The sequence below is a fragment of the Ascaphus truei genome, chromosome 2 (genome assembly GCF_040206685.1).
Source record: "Ascaphus truei isolate aAscTru1 chromosome 2, aAscTru1.hap1, whole genome shotgun sequence".
NCBI lineage: Eukaryota > Metazoa > Chordata > Amphibia > Anura > Ascaphidae > Ascaphus > Ascaphus truei.
Window position 1 is genome coordinate 354,222,102 of NC_134484.1, and position 19,309 is coordinate 354,241,410.

The following is a 19,309-nucleotide window of genomic DNA, read 5'->3' on the forward strand; positions in this document are numbered from 1 at the left end:
TCTACCTCTTCCCAGTCTCTCTCTCTCCCTTCCCCCATTCTCTCTCTCCCTTCTCCCATTATCTCTCTCCCTTCACCCCTATTCTCTCTTTCCCTTCCCCCTCCCATTCTCACTCTCTCTTCCACCCTGCAATCCTCTCCCCCTCCACCATTCTCCCTCCCCCTCCACCATTCTCCCTCCCCCTCCACCATTCTATTTCCCCTCCACTATTTTCTGTCCAAAACCATTCTCTCTCTCCCCCCTGACCATTCTCTCTCTCTCCCCTCCAACATTCTCTCTCCCCCTCCGCCATTCGCTCTCTTTGCCCTCCACCATTCACACTCCCCCCTCCAACATTCTCTCTCTCCCCTCTCCACCATTCTCTCTCTCTCTCTCTCCCCTCCACCATTCTCTCTCTCTCTCTCTCTCCCCTCTCCACCATTCTCTCTCTTCTCCTCTCCACCATTCTCTCTCTCTTTCCCCCACCCACCATTCCCTCTGCCCCCCCCCCACTCCCCAATATTCTCTCCCTCACCCCCTCCCCAGGGGCTGGCTGGTGGATTGTTATTTGTCAAGTGCATCCTATCAGCCCTCATATTAGGGGGCCACTGGCAGAATATGACATTTGGTCGCGACCGTTCCACTGGCTGACCGCTTCAAAGGTAAGTTTTATTATTGGTTAGTATAGAGGGTTAATTTAAGGGTTTTAACGGTTAGGGTAGGGGGTAAGGGCTTAGGGTAGGGGTTTTTAGGTTAAGGGGTTTTAATTTAGGGGGTTTACTTACCTTAACGGCCGGCGGCAGCTTTCGACGGCGGAGAGAGTCGCGGAAAAATGGGCGCAAGCAAATGTCCTAGACTGAGCCACTGGCCCCCACACATACCCACCGTATACAGGTGTAGCCGACATTATTGCAGCCGTTGTCACACAGTAATGGACGCAATAATATCGGCTATATCTGTACTGTATGTAAGCACCATAAACACAAGCACACACACCTGACACGTGCACCACAAAGAAATAAACAACTATGCACTTTATACACACACACAAACACACACAAACACACACAAACACACACACACACACACAATGTATTTCAGAGAAACACACTGACCTGCAGACACTAATTTACTGAAAACTCAAAACACACACAGACCCTGACATACACAATACTCACACAGACAGAGCCCCTGACCTGCGCAACACTCACACAGACACACACTATTCTGCACAACACTCATCCAGACACACACTGACCGACACAACACACACACACTTATCCACACAACACTCACACAGACACACTGATCTGCACAACACACACACATCAACACACGTGCACAGACACACAGACACTGACCAGCACAGACACACACAATATACACACAGACTGACCATCACATAAACACACACAGACTGACAGAGGCCTCTTTCTCTGCAGCCAAAACCGGGCCATTTATAACATTTTAAACTAATTGTCGGGACACCTGCTGCAAATCCGGGAGTGTTCCGGCTAAACCTGAGACGTCTGGTCACCCTTCTCATGAGCTATGTATCTACAGCTCCTATCTTCAGTTGAGAGATCACGTCTGATGAAGAGACCTCTGCATTCTCCAAAGTTTATGCACAAGAAAAACCTTGTGCATTTGATAGATTGGTCTATCCAAAGGTATTACAGCCTACAAAATATCTTACCAAGTTTACAAACTAACTAAAAATGTATTAAAAAATACTTGAAGGTGTCAGATTTTTTTGGGGAAAATAAAGTAATCCATCACCCAGACGTAATCCCTTAAACATGTCACTGCTATTTGTAACCTTTGACCCTAGGAGGGATTGCCCAGCTTGTCACTGATTAAAAGAAAACAGTGGTGAAACACAATCTAATACCACACTGGGATCTAATATTGGACCTCCTTATCAAAACATTAAGTAAATAGGAAATAAACGTTCTGTTTTCTAATGATAAAGTTATAGTTTATTTAACATGTGATATAACCAACCCAGGCACAATCTGGACAGCCATGTCTCATTCTGCATTATAAAAATGTCAAAATAAATCTATTCGCATCTCAGCTACAGTATATACAAGAGGCCAACAGCACGATAGCCATTTTATGCTGAATACATTATTGCATGGTTTTCTTGGGTATACTATAAAACAGACTTAGAAATAATTTGGTAATATAAAATGATGCTAACATGATCAAATTCCTTTGTCTGGTGGCAAATATGCTTGAGAGCAAGGTGGTGACACAATAAAATCCAGACATGTAGCTCAGTCCTAAAGGACTAAACTAAGACGTGTAAAAGAAGCTCTGAGTGTTACCAGAAGCGGGGCACCATACCAAGAATGAAGAATAAAGAATGAATCCCTGAGCATTTAACCATTATTATAAATGATTGCACAAATATTATGTAGCCCTGTGTGGTTTGGGCTATAGGTCTACCCTCCTCCTGGCAGTAATCCCTGCGTAAGGGCAGGTTTGCCAGGAGCAATCATGGGTTTTCCCCACTTCAGGCAGTGCAGTGAGTCAGTGAAGGCAGTGTCATCAGGCTCTGTGTCCAATTAGAAGACACAGGGTCGGTGCCTGCTGGAGCTACTTAGTGTATTGCCACTTCCTATTTAGTGAGTCTGTCCCCAGAGCGAGAGGGACAAGGTAACCCAGACCAAGCTGCCAGGACTGGCAGGCTTGAGGCCTCCCTACGGGGAGTGAGGGTGTACCCCATACCTCCTATCCTAAAAGAGGATAGGGGAAGAGCTGGACCCACTCTCGGTGCCCTTGGCTGGGAGTGAGATCAGGGACATCCTGGAGGGAGACAGTTTGCTGTGTGATCTGGCTGCTGAATAGAAGAGACCAATAAAGGTACTGCACTTTTACCTATACTCCTGCCTGAGATTGGAGTATATCGGGAGGAGGGGAGATATCATTCTCTTGCAGATACTTCACCCCATACAGCTGGGGGCTGCACGAGATGGAGGCGCTGCACCAGTAAGTGAGATTGAGGCACAACCCCAGAAGCCTGTCCTGTTATCCCCCATGTCTTCGCGGGAGACTCAGGGCCCCCTATTCCAGCAGGTATGCACCACACTGAGACATGTAGCCTGAGCAGTAGATTCCCAAGGAGACCCTATGTGAGATTGAGGGAGGAATAAGGGTTACAATTACATTTCTTTTTCTGAATATTTTTACAGTGACAGATTTCCTACAAATAGGAAAATGGAGAAATCTACAGCAATAGTTTCTAATCAATGAGTTTATTTAAACTTTTGGTCAGTGTAAGAGTTTGTTTTGTGACAGATAACTCACTATTTGTGGCTCTCGCAATGGTGAGCTACAATAAGGACACTTTAGCAAAATCACTGGCACAGACCAGCACTGATTACATCACAAATGGCTTGAGGATGGCAGCTTAATTGTAGTTACATCTAATGAGAGTGGTGCATGGGATAAGCCTGATATCAGCGTAAGCAATTTAAAGATCACAAAGGTACAGTAGCTCTAGTAGAACTAATCTGCCAAAATACATAATACTGTACTTAAACAGCTGAGTGGCTCAGTGAGAAAAGTCACTGACTTAAAGCAATGACATTGCCGAGTAGCCCGATTCAAATCCCGGTGTCAATTCCTTGTGCCCTTGGGCAAGTCATTTCATGTGTCTCTGCTTCAGACATCGTGAATTATAGTGAAAAAAGGCGCTAACTACTTAAAATATAATTATGTGACAATGATTGCAAATTACCTGTGCAATTCACAATGTGTGCTCAATATTAAATCAAAATGAAAACAATTGTAACATAACCCTGCTCAAACCCTCTGGTGGAACCTGTTTCACGGGTCCCAAGTAGAATGATATATTTCAGACAATCCAGGAGGAGCATATGCTCCTCCTGGATTGTCTGAAATGCTTCAGACATCAACATTGGATTGCAAGCTCCACGGGGCAGAAACACATGTCTGCAAAATTCTATGTACAGTACTCGCAACTCCCTCTTTTCTTTCCTCTCGCCATCCCTCTCCCCCCCCCCCCCTGTGCCGTAGGGGTATGTTTTTGAGGGTGAGTTTGGGGAGTTCACGATCCTGCCCATTAGCAATACCCACGCAGGGCCAGCATATATTGGTGTACAGGGACCTCCATTATTTTCTCCGTCCCTGTGTATAGTTACATGCACTTAGGGTCAGCTATATGCGGGGTTTCTATGCTGCCTATTTAGCAACACGGTTCACCTTATCTGGTTTACCCTTTATAGTGGCTATTTGCAATGTGTTTCTGCGTGTCTACACTCACATTTTGGGATTATCTGAGCTCATGTTGAGTTTCAGTGCATGGCACATTACATGTTACCTCCTATGTTGTCAACTTATCTACATTATCATATATCAATGTGAGGTCACTTATGACATCTGTTTCATGTTTATTGGCATGATACACCACATGTTACCTCTGATCGGTTAACAATTATCTACCATCATATATGTGTGAGGATATTCATGACATCTGTTTCATACTTATGACACACGTTTGTTTTGAGTTCTATCATCCGTGGGCAATTCAGTGTTATCATGACCTATCAGAAGCAGTCCCATTGCACCATGATACTATAGGCTATGGGCTTCTATGCTTCTACTTTTCATTGCGCTGATTTTTAGTCCTATTAAGACTCATTTACCTGCACAGCAACTGGTGTGCAGGTTATATTAAGCATACCTTTGCTATTGCTAGACCCCAACAGGGAATCAGCACTATGTATTTATTTCTATTACAGTTCTAATACTCACTCATCTTGTCTGGTTCCACATTATTTTAATAGTTATTTAATAAACTTGTTTTAATTCCATTCATATTATCCATACAACCGGGACCCGACCTTTTTCTTTTGTACTGCACCATAGACACTTAGTAGGGTATTTTTCGCTACAGACCTTGAGTGCATCATCAAGGGCCTTATCTGTGTGATAGTGTCTATGCTTCATACAGTGTTTCTCTCTTTGCTTGCTATACTGTATATTAGAAAATATATTAAAAAAATAAAACAAATTGATTCCCCATGCAGCTTTATAATAATAATGATTGGTTGCTCATTATAACAAAGTTCAGTTCCCACTTGCCCCTTACTGCCTATCCACTGCAAATTTCAAAACGTGCTTACAGCCCAGGAATGATGAACATAAGCAACATGCCATGGTCCTCTTTTCTACTCCTTCCCATTGGTACAACCATTGGCATGGATGTGTCAGCAGGTTACAACCACCATAAAATATTTAGGGTTTCACTTTAACATGATTGCGCAATCACTGCGGATATCAGATACCATTGGGGGGGGGGGGGGGGGGTGGAATAGCTGCCATTAAATGTGCAACCACATTTAAATGACACGACCGATATTGGTTCACCTTAAAATATATTTCAACCTTAAATTTTGTGAAATCGTTTCAGTCCTTGTGCCGCCACAATCTTATTTATTTTTCATTTGGAAAAACTGGACCTCTTTGCTACAACTGGCAGCGAAGGGATTAAGTTCCCCCAAATCTACCCCCTCGAGTCCTCACAATTCCTTATTGCTAATGTAGCCATACTGTATATGGCCCTTAAAATGCCAACAATCACAGAACATGCTCGTGCTGAATACATGTCTTTGTCTGAAGGGGTAGAGGTTAACTATTACTGCCACAATATTCACATTGCTAAGTGCAGACCTACAGTAGTTATTAACAGTGAATACTAACTACTGTCTATATTAATCCTGATGAAGGGGTTACTCTATTATTGGCTTAGGAGGGAAAAAAAGAGAGAAAGAACAGAGTTATCTCTTTAACTGGGACAGCAATCTAACTGAAAATGTGTTATTTTAAAATGACCCTGCTTGTGGTGCTTTTCTGTTAATGGCACACTTCTATTAACAGTTGTAGCAACATATAGCTGAAATCCTACAAAGACGCAACAATTCAATAAGGAAAATGACAATGGATATGAAACAATGAATATGAAGTCCTATATTCAGCCTATACCCAGGTACATCATGAAGTACAGTACAGGTACAATATATAGAACACTACACGGCTAGGGGTGATCCGTTTATCCATCCATACAGTACCTCGTTTCAATAAGACGTGACATTTGGATTGAAATATTCACAAAAAACACCTATGCTGTTTTTCAATTATAGCACATTTTCTTTTCATTTGATATATTTGGACATCTTCTTTTATTCAATATGTAACCACTAAAGTCCTTTATTTTGCAACTTGCATAAAAGAGCCTATCCATTTTTGGATATTTGTATTACCATACATACCATACCATACCATACCAGACATCTACATGCATAATACAAGTGCATGAGATCCAAGATTTGTCACAGGCATCTACAGTCCATTGTATAGAGAACTGAGATTTTTATATGGTAGCGCTTCAAAAAGAAACCTGTGAAGTGTCAAATGCCCTGTCCCTGTACACTTGAACAAGACCTCTGTGAGGTTTAAAAGCTCTATGCGCTAACATTTCATCTATGAAAATCATGTCATTCCATTAATAGCATCACCTGCACTGAATCTACACCTCTTCAGGACCATAACAGCTAATAGGACTTGGAACTACCATCGCTAGATAATATGCTGTATGCTGTGTGCATACTGTATGCCCAGATAAATATGTGCAGAATCAGATACGAATTTGCTGAATATGTGACTACCTTTCTGTTTTCTTGATGAGTACCGCCCTGAAGATTTGTTCCTGAGGAATTCTCTCTCTCCCGTCGCTGGACTGAACAAAGGGGTGAATAGCTGCCACGGTGAAGCCCTGCTGGTATAGATCATGCAGCTGAGCAGGAAGATCACGCAGAGAGGAAAGCCGGATAGCAGGTGAACCTGGTGCTTCAGCTGGAAAAGAGAAGACATTGGTCAATTATTAGACTATAAATTAATAATACTAAGTGGCTGTGTTGGGAGTTTTGCCCCCTCCTAAAACACTCAGAAGATATTCAGGTTTTTTTTTTGTATCTTTCTTATAGTATTTCATGGTAATTCAATACTGCTGTGTGTGGTAAAATAGTCTGACTTTAAATGAAAGAGACATATATATCGAACAACTTTGATGATATTTGCTTACATGCCGTTTCGAAAAGGGGAAGTTTGGAAAGTGGATGAAGTTATTATTATTATTTATTTATTTATATTGTGCCAACATAGTTCTGCATTGCAGTACAATGGGAGTTATGGAAATTGTTTAATCATATGCCATGTTCTCCTGTCCATGATATAACATGTATGTATGATATAACATGAATGTATGATATAACATGTATGTATGATATAACATGTATGATATAACACGTATGTATGATATAACATGTATGTAGTTAACAGTTATCAGCAGATGGATATACTTTAGTCTGCCATAAGTACACATTTTGCCTACCTATTGCAATAAGTACAGCTTCATCTTAATCTTATCTATGTAAGTATATTCCTTGTGGATAAATCCTAGATTTTGGAGGTCCATTAATGGACCGACCTCCTAGAACGGTACAGAGCACCGTCATGCATCCACCAATTTTTCAAGAAGTAACTTCTTATGATTTCCCTGAGATTACATCTGCTGCTTCATGGCACGAACAAAGGTTCATTCCCCAGATCCGTAACATCATCTTCTCTCCCTGGAAACTGCTCTATTTAACAATTACTGTAGTTATTAGATCCTCTTTCGTACTATCTTACCAGTGTCTTATCCTTATCCACACCCCCACCCCCACCCCCACACACACACTTTATGTATACAAAAGAACAAAGAGAGTAAGAACATTTCTGCAATGGGAGGGAGATCACCTGACTTAACCCCTTGGGTGTCCCATGACATAGTAGATACATCCACAAATCCTGCAACTTTTGCATGGGCAGATAAAGTCCTGCGCTCCACATCTGACAGCAGATGAGAGGGGGATGACTCCCCACCCATCCAGTCCACAATCAGTGACGGAAGCGATCATGTGACCGTTTCTCAGAGCGGCCATGTGATCGGAGTGCCATTAAAAGGGTTTAACCCATAGGGTGCCCATATGACGTTGTTGTTCTTGTTCATACATAATAGGAGACTCCTCCTCTTCAGCTCGTGTCAGTGACATCGCAACCATGTGATCGCTCCCTAGGGGCTCGGGCGCTGCCGCCCCTCCAGCAATCAAAGGGTTAAACATGCAGTGACCTAGAAAGCACGAGCAAACTTGTTATTCCTATTAGAACGACATTTAAAGCAGCAACGCCCCCCAGAAACCTAGATGAGTTTAACTCATATAATGTTAGGTTTTTGCCCCCTGAGAATGTCCTGCTCTTCCTTTTTTTATTTTTTTTCCCCACGGTTAAAAAAACCCATTATTTTCTTTTTTTCTTTACACGACTTTTATTAATGTTTCATTTACATAAAGGGAAATAAGGGGTATATAAAAGAAAAGAAAGGGGGGAGGGTAGTTGTCACGGTAACTTGTGATAGGTTATAATAATACACACCAAAATATCTCTGGGTTGAAATGAACACGACTTAGATATGATAAATTAGAGTTTATTCCTTAAAGAAGGTGAACACACAAGATATACAAATAACAGGCAAAATATACACTTACTTAGGGTTGGAATGATGAAGTAATCAGGTTACACGATTAGCAGTTTATGCAGCAATCACGAAAATACACAAAGACAACTGAGTATAGGATGGACACTGGTTTATATGTAATTCCAATCCTATACTTTATTATTGAGTGCAGGCCATTGGAGAACAATTACCTGCACCCAATCTCTCCTTGCCACCTCACCTGTGGGGCACCTTAATACCCGCCCATTGGGTGGATATTATTCGAATCAGGGGCTCATTTCCCTAGCCCCCGCCCACAAGCTTGGCGTCTTAAAGTCTGCCTTTGCCAGGATACCCTTTGTCCAAGGTGTGAATTACAACACTTAATATCAAGTACCCATGTCCTGCATTCCTTTGTGCTCGCATACACAAGCAGGGTGGGGGAGTCTTTGATCAGGAGTTTATGATAGACCACTTGTCTCCCTCCCTGACCATTAACATAACATATGGGCTCTGAGTTTTTATACCAGACCCAAAATACAATTCACTCTTTAATATCTTCACATATTAAAATAATCTGTTCTGCTGGGCCCAGTGGGCTGAAACTGGCCAGTCCCTCATGCCGGAGGTGACTCTCCATGGTGGCCAAGTTTCAGCTCTCTGCGACCCCCAGAACTGGAGATACCAAAAAACAAGTTAAAATTCTTATTACTTTAATGCAGGATTCTCCGCTCTAAAAATGAATCTCTGCTTTTCACTCTTTCCCATTGAAATCAATGGGCTCTGCCACTATAGGCTCCCAATGGAGCAACTCTGCCGTTGAAGTCAATGGGCTTCACCGCTATAGGCTTTCAATGGGGCAACTCCGCCATTGAAGTCTATAGAAAAACCACAGTTCTTTACATTTGCCCATACTCCGTCTGGTTGTTCGGAGAGGGCTGGAAATGGCCATGCAGTCATTCCGGAGCAGTGACTACATGCGACCCAAATCCCAGCCCTCTGGTCCTCGCAGAACCGGAGATATGGACTTACACATTTTACAGTTTTGGACTTAGCCGTTTTAACGCCACGCAGCTTTTCCCCCATAGGAAAGGCATGGGCGAGCGCCGCCATGGGATTCAATGAGGCCTCCACTCCGCCATTAGAGTCAATGGCGCGATCCTCCTGCTGAGCTCGACCCTTTACGGGGGTCCCTCATTCTCGGACCCGGTGGTGGTCGTGTGTGGGGGTTCCTAGGGGCTAGGGGCAAAAAGAATTTTATTTCTGGGTGCCCTAGAACCTAAGGTTCCCACGCCAATTGTAGTTGACCTTGAACTAGTAGTGATAAAAGCTCTCTTTAAGAAAAGATGGCTGCCAACCCGTTCCTGGAGATCGGCGTCGAGGAATCCCCATTGAAGTCAATGGCTCCATTGACTTACAATGGGAAACCGCCGCACCTTCTCTCGGATGCCACCTGCTGGTCTTCGATGGAAACGGGCCCAAACCGCCGGATTCGCCATAGGTTTCAATGGAGCTGCAATGGTGACCTATGGGACACTGCAAAATGGAGCCTGAAAAGGCGGGAACAAGGAACAAAGGGCTATAAACACTGAGTTAACCTTAACCCTTTCCCTCCTGCATCAATCCCAGTGTATCTGTTGGTGCAAACACTGGAATGGAAACAATACACATTTACAGGGGAATATACATGTGGTTGCTGAAGCAGGGTAAAAACACATTACTGGACCAGTTAACCCTTTGCTTCCCAAGTGAGAGCAGGGGGTGGCCAAATGGGGTGTAACCCCTTTAATACCGGGCCAAACCCCCTCTCCCATGACAGTAGTACACTTAGCACACTTAGAAGTTTATATATTACATGTAATCATTTTATACAATGTAAGTTGTAACATCTATAAGCGATCAGTCATGAGTATTATCGTCATTCCATTATTTATGTTTTTTTTTTAAAGAACTTAAATAATCATTTATAACGAGTGGGAATGCAGTTGTCTTTTATAGTGATGTTGATTAGTCAAACAAATTGAACCTTGCTTGATTGTTATTGAGTTTGTAAAAATGTTCATGCCTAATCCATGGCTCCCAAGTGTTCTGGAATTTCTGAGCAGTTTCTCGCAGTAAACTAGTCAGTAAACTAGTCAGTAAACTAGTCAGTAAACTAAACTAGTCAGTAAACTAAACTTGTCAGTTTTTCCATTTCCATTACAGCCCATATTTTATATTTCACCTGTTTTAGTGTGGGGGCCTTCCCAATTTTCCAGGTTCAGGCAATTGCACCCTTAGTTGCCGATAGTATAAGTAAAATTAGTCTTTGTGTGTTTTTATATAAAATTATATAGGGGTTTTATCAATAGAAAAATTCATGGGTCAAAGGTATATCGCTCCTTGTTAAATCTTGCATTAATTTTCATATCTTTTCCCAAAGTTGAAATATCTTTGAGTACCTACACCAGGTATGAAGATAAGATCCTCTCTGCCCGCATTCCCTCCAGCAGTTGGGAGAACGGCTGTCAAGAAATGATGCAATTTGGATGGGGCGTAATGCCATCTGCGAAGATACTTGGGCCTATTCTATAAGCCAATAACCAATTTATCAAGGTCTTTTCGCCCAAAATGCCTTCTGCTATTCTGTAAGCCTCGATAAGTGGGCGATAAAGGCATAAATCGACCATTTTTTCAGCCGTCCAAAATAGATCGCTGGGTGAGCGGCGATAAGCCACTTATACTGTAGGCAGGTTCTGAAACTCGTGCAATTCTAGTAGCCTCGATTAGTTTATCGAGGCTAATCACGGCTCTAGAATGGCGAGTTTCTCCCAAAAACCTCACACCAGGAAAAGCTGGTGAGAAGCTGCTGAGAAGGCAGCGAGAGATTGATGCTGGGAGTCTCCAGAGCTGATACCCATAAATATTAGCACCGAAGACTCCCGACATGAATCCCATGCAATAAAAATGCATTTACAGGCAACTTCATTACCTTAGCGGCCAACCTCTAAAGCAATGAAGGGGTTAACTACCAGTACCATGTTTATTGTGGGTAGCGGGGGTGGGTGAAGGTGGTATTTGGCCCTTGGTGGGTGTTTAGGCCTTGCGGGGGGGAGGGGGGTTGCAGGTGGATTTAATCCCTTCATTACCTTAGCGGTTAATATAGTTAAGGTAATGACTACCACCTGGTAGGCCTAAACATTAGGGGCTTGGGGCTACTAACCACTTCACCCAATCCCTCTACCAACAATAAATAAAAATACACACAACAACCCTACTGCTCACCTCCTCTAACAAAACAATTTTATCAAAACAATAAACAGAAATAGAAAAAAAAACAATCAATAAAAAACAAGCATTTGCCAAAAAAATGCATTGCCTGTCACTGTATTTATCTGTACCCTGCACAGATTAATACATTGGTAGTCAATGAGCAATGAAAAACATAAAAATAAATAAATACAATCAAAAAACGTTAAAAAAAAGAAATTTACATACATTCAATATTTCCCTTACCTTTAGAAGTCTTCACCCCTCCGAATCCCGGCATTTAAGGAAGCTCTCGACCTGCGGCGTCATTCACTGCAATCTAACTCCATCCTCCTTGAAGAACAGCATCAGGTAAAAAAAAATCTTCTTTCTTCCATCATCTTTCTCCTATCTTCATCTGTCATTCTTTTCTTCTTTTCTTTAATCTTCTATATTCTTTTTTTTGTAATCCAATAGAGTCCCATTTTAAATCCAGCAACGGAAGTTGCCTCAACGTTTTCTTGAGCTAAAATGAGATGAAACAAGCCTTATATAGGGCCTGTGACGTCACATTTTAGGTACAGATGGTACAGCTCCAATCCAATTGGATGCTGTATCATGTGCCCGCCTCTTTTTTTTTGTTTAAGGATATGATGTCATCTCCAAGGGAGGTATGCCACATCCTTAACACCACATGGCTATATCACATGGTATTACAGCCAATGGGAGTGAAGACAATCCCATTGGTTCATGTAGCATGTGATATGTTACATTAGTTTAAAAGGATGTGACATCACTTTAAGGGATGATGTTGGGTGGGGGGAAGGTTTGTTTTGTGTAGAGGGATTGGGTGAAGGGGGTAGTGGCCCCAAGGATGGGTGTTTAGGCCTACCGGGTGGTAGCGGGAGGGGTTAACCTCTTCATTACCTTTGCGGTATTAACCGCTAAGGTTATGAAGGAGTTAACTCCACCCGCAACCCCCCTCCCCCCCTCCAGGCCCAAAACACCCACCAAGGGCCAAATACCACCTTCCTCCACCTCCGCTACCCACAATAAAACAGGCACTGGTGGTTAACACCTTCATTGCCTTAGTGGCTAGCAGCTAAGGTAATGAAGCTGTTTTAATATAAATTTTAATACTAGTATAGATTAGCAGGGGGTTTCTGAAGCAGAACCGTGCTGATTTCAGGTCCGGGGACCCCTGCTTCCGAGTTACAGGCCCTGTTATGTGGTGACAGTATCTCCAATGCATTTTATTCCCATGGTCACGTGACGCGAGACATTTAAATGCATAGGAGATACTGGCACCCCACAGAAGGGCCTGTAACTCGGGAAGCAGGGGGTCTCCGGAACAGAAATCAACGCGGTTCTGCTCCTGAGACCCCTGCTCATCTACACTAGTATTAAAATGTATATGAAAACCTTGCGATCACTGGTGAGATTTGCGCTGGGAGAGGCGGCTCTCTCTGTGCAGCTCTCTCTGCAGCTAGAACAAATCAACGGGTAAGGCCTTTTGAGAGAGGCGATCCTCACGTCGCCGGCTACTCGCCCGTTTTGGGATTTTTGCTATCACAGGCAATCGAGGCTTTCTGAATACTGTGATTGCAACGCTCATAAAACTGGCGGCGTGTACTTTATGTTTAGTTAAATGTATTGAGGATTTTGCTGTCCTCTCTAGCATATCTCCCCAGTCTTCCCAATCTAATTCTAAGCCAAGGTCTCTTTGTTTCTTGTTTTCTGCATTGCAATAACGATTTTCAAATGTTGTGAGTGGTCTAGTTATTTATCCTTTTGTAATAAATGTGAGTACAAAATGTCTCAGTTGTAGGTACTGGCGAAACAATCTATGGCGGATATCTGATGGGTCGTGAATATCTGATAGAATTGTCTCTGTAAAGTCTCCTGCTTTGGGTTATCCGGCTGTTTGCCACAGTGGGAAGGAGCCTATTTGAATGCCTGGAGCAAATTCTGGATTCCCAAAAAGCAGGGTCAATGGGGGAATGGGATAGGGGAAATATCTGCATTTTTACAGGTTGAATTCCATACAGTCAGAGAGTTTATTAGTACTGGGTAAGGGGGCTGAGTGAAGACCTCTTTATTGTAGGGACCCATAATAATGTTGACATATTGTCACATTGTGCTTCGTGTTTTTCAACAGCTACCCATATATTTTTTCCTTTTGGCATTGACCAATAGATTAAGTGGCATATTCTAGCTAGAAAAAAACAGAAACTGTAGCTTCCTAATTCAGGGCTCCAGAGTCTGCAAAAAAACATCCATAATGTTGTGTAATCATATGATAGGATGTATGTAGAAAAACGATATAAATATAAAAAGTTGGAAAACATTGGTAGTATGTCCAGTTTTGTATGCTTATTTTGAGGATTAATGAGTTGGGTCATATATTGCTCTTATGTACAGGGTGTGTTGTATATTGATGCGCTGGGGATGTCTAAAGCAGTGGTGCGCAAAGTGGGGGGCGTTTGATTTTCGGGGGGGGAAGCGCAGCTGTTACAGAGGCCCCGCGCTTCCCTGAAAGCATTTCAAATATCGCGTGAGGGCTCTAACTTTTACTTACTTTCCCTTCCAGCGACGCGCCGTCATGGCAAGCCGTGCAGGGTCACGTGACGTCACATTACCCCGTGATGTAATTTGACGCTAGGGCCGTGCAGGGAGGGAGGGTGGTGCGAACCAGAGGGGAGTAGAGACAGGGGGGTGCAAAGTCGTATAAAAATGGTAACCCAGATCCCCTTATTCGCTAACAGTATTACCCCTGGAGCTAAACCAAAGGAAATAATACACTTGAACAGTCCATGTATTGAGTAAACTTGAAGTACTCGCGACCTTGTTTGTCCGGAATGCTGCGTGCTCTCAGCCAGCAGTAGATGCAGGAAGTGATCTCCCATGTTTTGTGTATCCGTGCGCTTTGTCAAAGAGTGATGTTTCTCTCAAGACGCTGGCATCTTGTAGGGATCCCCAACCGGAAGGCCCACCCATCGTGCACACTGAACTCCGTCCCTCATGGTATACAGGTACCAGGATTAGGGAATGAGTGAGCCACGACTGGTGGTTACCCCGGTGGCGATCTGACCCACATCTACTGTTTGCAAAAATATACAAAATATATATACACAAACAAGCCCGTGAAACATAAAAACCTCATATAACAAAATGTGATTTGTACATAAAACATACAAATACAGTAAATGAACACCCACAGATGCACGGAACGTTAGAGGTTCCTTTCAAGACTCCTGCTTGTCAAATGTTGCCATTGCTTCAATAAAGTAAGATTTTTTTAGTGATCGAGCCTCTGCCATCCATTTCCTTCCATTGGAACGCAGTGCATCGCCTTTTCTCTTCCCATTGGGAGATCACTTCCTGCATATTCTAGCTACTTTGTAGTATCTCAGGATATCTGGAGCTCCCAGTCCTTCCTCCATAACTGGTTTGTTCATGAGATTGTTTAATTCTCGGTTTATGCCCATTCCATATACAATTAGATATAGATACATCTAAATCTCTTATTATCCAAGTAGAAACATTAATGAGTAAAACTTGAAAGAAGTAGAGGACCTTAGGGAGCACATTCATTTTGATAAATCTGATCCTACAGATCCATGGCAAGAGATATTAGGTCCATTTTTGTAAATCAGATTTTATTTGTTCTAATAGTGAGGGGTAATTTAAATCATACATGGTTTCGTAATTTTATTGTAAGGTAACCCCTTTTGTGTTGCATTATTTTGGGCAAAGTTTCTTGACAAAATGTAGCTTGGGTCCCATTTGGGGCGTAGATGGAGGCTAAGGACATTACTCTCGTTCCCATTGTGCCCGCCAGTATTAGAAGTCTACCATCGTTATAGGTCTTACAGTGGTCTAATTTAAATGGGTTTCTAGCATTGATCATAATTGTCGCCACTTGTTTTTTTCCCTACTGTTGATTAGAATAACTAGGGAAATGATTTATCTTGCAGTCTATGTTGATCTTCGGTATTAATATGGGTCTCCTGTAGCATTGCAATATCACATTTTTGAGATTTAAGTTCTGAGATGGCCAGCTTTCTCTTAAGAGGAGAGTTCAGCCCATTTACATTCAAAGATATTATGGACAGGTCGTCATAGCCGGTCATTTATCTTTTGTTTTGTGTGGAGAAGGGTGGACAAGGGACCACCCGTTTTCTGTTTCAGTGCTTTTGTAAGTGCTAAAAATAAAAAGGGGGTAAGTACTGTAGGGGTTTTAACCAATTGGGGAAATATTCCTATACTAACGTATAAGTATAGTATTTCAGAGCACAATAGATTTCATAGCTATAAACCTTCATGCGCTGTGGGGTGATTTCTGGTCTATCGAGGATTAATTGTTGGATTCCCTACGAAGATAGAGCTTCCTGCATAATGTAAAAACATAACGGTACAAGTATTCTCATAACTTACAACTGTGAACAAAACAAACATTTCTACTTTAGTGCATAAATATAGTGTTGTAGGCATCAGTGGAACTCATAAACATTTTGTATTTCAACTTTATAAGATCTGTGATTATTATTAGGTGTAATCAGGGTTGTTGATCCTCATACTTCTCATTATTATAATGGTTTTTTCACTGGTAAGCCTCTCCAACTATGGTCATCTTTGTCGAGTAGTTGTGGAGATAAGTGAAAAGTCAAATATTATTTTTAAATGTTAGGTGTTCATAACACAAACTGTTTCTCACTTTTTCCATTTTCTTTCAGTTCACAGATCTCATGATTTCTTTTAAGGTTGATTTTCTCCTGGTCCAGGCTGCTCTCTATGGACACAGAGATTGAGTCTGCCTGTTAGCCGTAGATCTTCAGGGACTAGGCCTAATTGTTGTAGGAACTCATGGTTTTCTTAAAACGCCAGCTTCTGAGGCTACAATGATAACCTTCAGATGGCAAAGAGATCTAGATCTCCCCAGACATTAGCCTCTTGGAGCAATCCTTCCTATCCCCATTTTTTTTACTGGATTGGATCCCAGGTGGGTGGGGGGTGCTTCCATAGCTACACTGTGCTATTTTCAGCTCTGTGGAACCCCTCCCCTCTTTCCCCCCAATTCCCGAGATACATACTGGTGAAGCTACCGGTATCACTTTCTGGTTTTTAAATGGTATTTAAATAACGGTCCAATAGGAAGCCACAACCGATGATATTGCGGATTCCTATTGGCCTGAGATTTGGCTGCCATTTTGTTTCCCCTGTAAGGAGATTGAAATCCAGTAACTTCACCAGTAAGTATCTCAGGAACTGGATGGTCCCTGGAGCTGAAAATAGTGGCATTTAGCTCCGGGGGACCATCCAGTTGCCATCCTGTAAAACAAAAACAAAAAACTGAGCGGTAAAAAATAAACAAGTATGGGGGACTGGACTGCGTCTTTAACATTCCAAACGCTTGAATCTCCTGAACAAACGTAACAATAAAAACAGCTTTGGAACGGGCAATAATCTCTTAAAGCTCCAGTTCAGTCAATATCCTGCATGTGTGTTTTTTTTTAATAAATCAGTTCTGTAGAAAGAAAAAATACTTTTAGCATTTTCTGTTTTAAAAAAACAACTTTTAAAGACCAATTTTCTTGTATTCTATTTTAACAAGCATTTGCTAAGGTACTGCCCCTTCATGTCCCGTCACAAGCTCTGGCACACCCCTTTGTCAGCCCTGCCCTCCCTCTAGCACATGTCAGTGCAGGAGTGCTCATGAATATTCATGAGCTTACACTGAGTGACAGAAGCAGATGAAAAACATATCCTTTCTCTAATGATGTCACCTAATTTTGCCGATCAATACATGGAGAACGAATTGACCTGCAGCTATACAGTTCTTTAGGTAATTAGAGATTGCACACATGAAACTATTGAAGTAAAAAAATTAATTAAAAAAAAAAAAAAAAGACTGAACTGCAGCTCTAAACCAAGTTTTTAAAAAAATTACGTCGGAAAAAAAACCCTGAAAGCGGCTTTAATTTGCTACAAATTACATTTATTCCTTACGGGGCACTTGCCCCATCATTATATGTAAAATGATTTGAACGTGTTAATAATGTCATGTTATCAAGCGAGCAGAAAATAGATAATGTGATATGGCTTTATTTCTCAATGCCCATATACTGTATTAAGCTACAACAGCGCCCGGGGGCCAATTTCTGATGATGCTGTTACAAGAATGGATTGGCGCGTTACGGCGAGTATGGGCCAGCCTAGACTGTGTATAACAGGCCACCACTGTGTAAAGCTTTCTTAATCTTTGCAGGAAGCTGCACATCGACGTTTCTCCATTTCAAAGAATCTGATCACCTAGCGAGCAAAAAAAATAAAAAATCAATGCACAATTAGACCCAACCATCTGTTTATAATAGATTAATACAAGGATTAAGTAGTAATAATGTGTATTGTATCTATGAGAACAGTGACAATGTATTTATTCGTTATGTTTTTCTATACAGTACATACTTTTTTGTGTGTATTCTTTCTGTCTGTCCCCTCCATTGATAAATGGAGGGTACCTCATTTTCCTGGTGTTGCAGGGAGACCAAGACATTTCAGGAATGTACGGTAGCTTTTTCATGGAATAATGTCTCTGTAGTCAGTGAGCCATTCTTGAACATCACATTGTAAGTTTGAAAAGCGAGCTCCAGGACTCCTGGATGTGATCAATACGGATTGCGGGTGACAAGGTATTTGACACCGGCATTCAATGTTATGTTGCCTTAAATGCTGAAAACTGAAGTATAATATCTGACGTAGACGGCCAGTGCATCCAAAAAAGACACTATGAAGAATTGTCATGTCGGTTTGAATCAACACTTCTCATGAAGCAATATTGTAACTACACTACAATATATATTTCTTTAACATGTTTGTAATAACTGCACATATGCAGCATTTCCTAAATTACTTCTCTTTCATAGTGCAGCCAATAAACACGAGAATATTTCTGGTACAGTTGGATAACTTCCTAAATGCCCAAATACATAAGACTTAAAAGAGTACTTAATAATGTTCTTTGAACTAATGTAATCCAAAAACCACAGCGCCAAATTCACCGACAGGTTTATGAAAAGTAAGTTTTTCTTATAAATTTTTTTTTTAGGGTAGAATATTGCATTTTCCCAGCTATAAACAGGCCATTTTCTGCTTCGGTAAATCAAATAACACATTAACCGCTAGATGTGTTTATTCATCCGCAATCCCTTTTACAACTTACTACACTGACAGCCGATTTAACAAGAAATCATAAATATTATTCATTTACTTATTGACTGCACTTTGTTCATACCTTTTTATTTGTTTTTACAACTGTACATGTCATGAAAGTTATAGTTCATTATAAAGTATTAAAATAGGGAAGCTCTTCAGACCAAATTTAAACTGCATTTGATTGTCATACAGTATATATTTTTATTGGAATATGTCATTGAAAATGAATGTACCTCTCCTTGTGGTCTAGCAGGGATTTATAATTAAATTTCATGCCTAAATTATGTCTTTATAATACATACAAATGTATAAATATTTATTCAA

General features: G+C 41.5%; 1 protein-coding gene across 2 annotated transcripts in view; it reads right to left on the reverse strand.

Annotated features, from left to right (window-relative positions):
- Positions 1–19,309, reverse strand: part of RFTN1 (raftlin, lipid raft linker 1) — a 252,601-nt gene that overhangs the window by 144,792 nt on the left and 88,500 nt on the right. For both annotated transcript variants that reach the window (XM_075586894.1, XM_075586893.1), the window contains exon 3: positions 6,675–6,861. In XM_075586894.1, the coding sequence (XP_075443009.1) occupies positions 6,675–6,861 (187 nt within the window). The remainder of the gene's footprint in view (positions 1–6,674; positions 6,862–19,309) is intronic.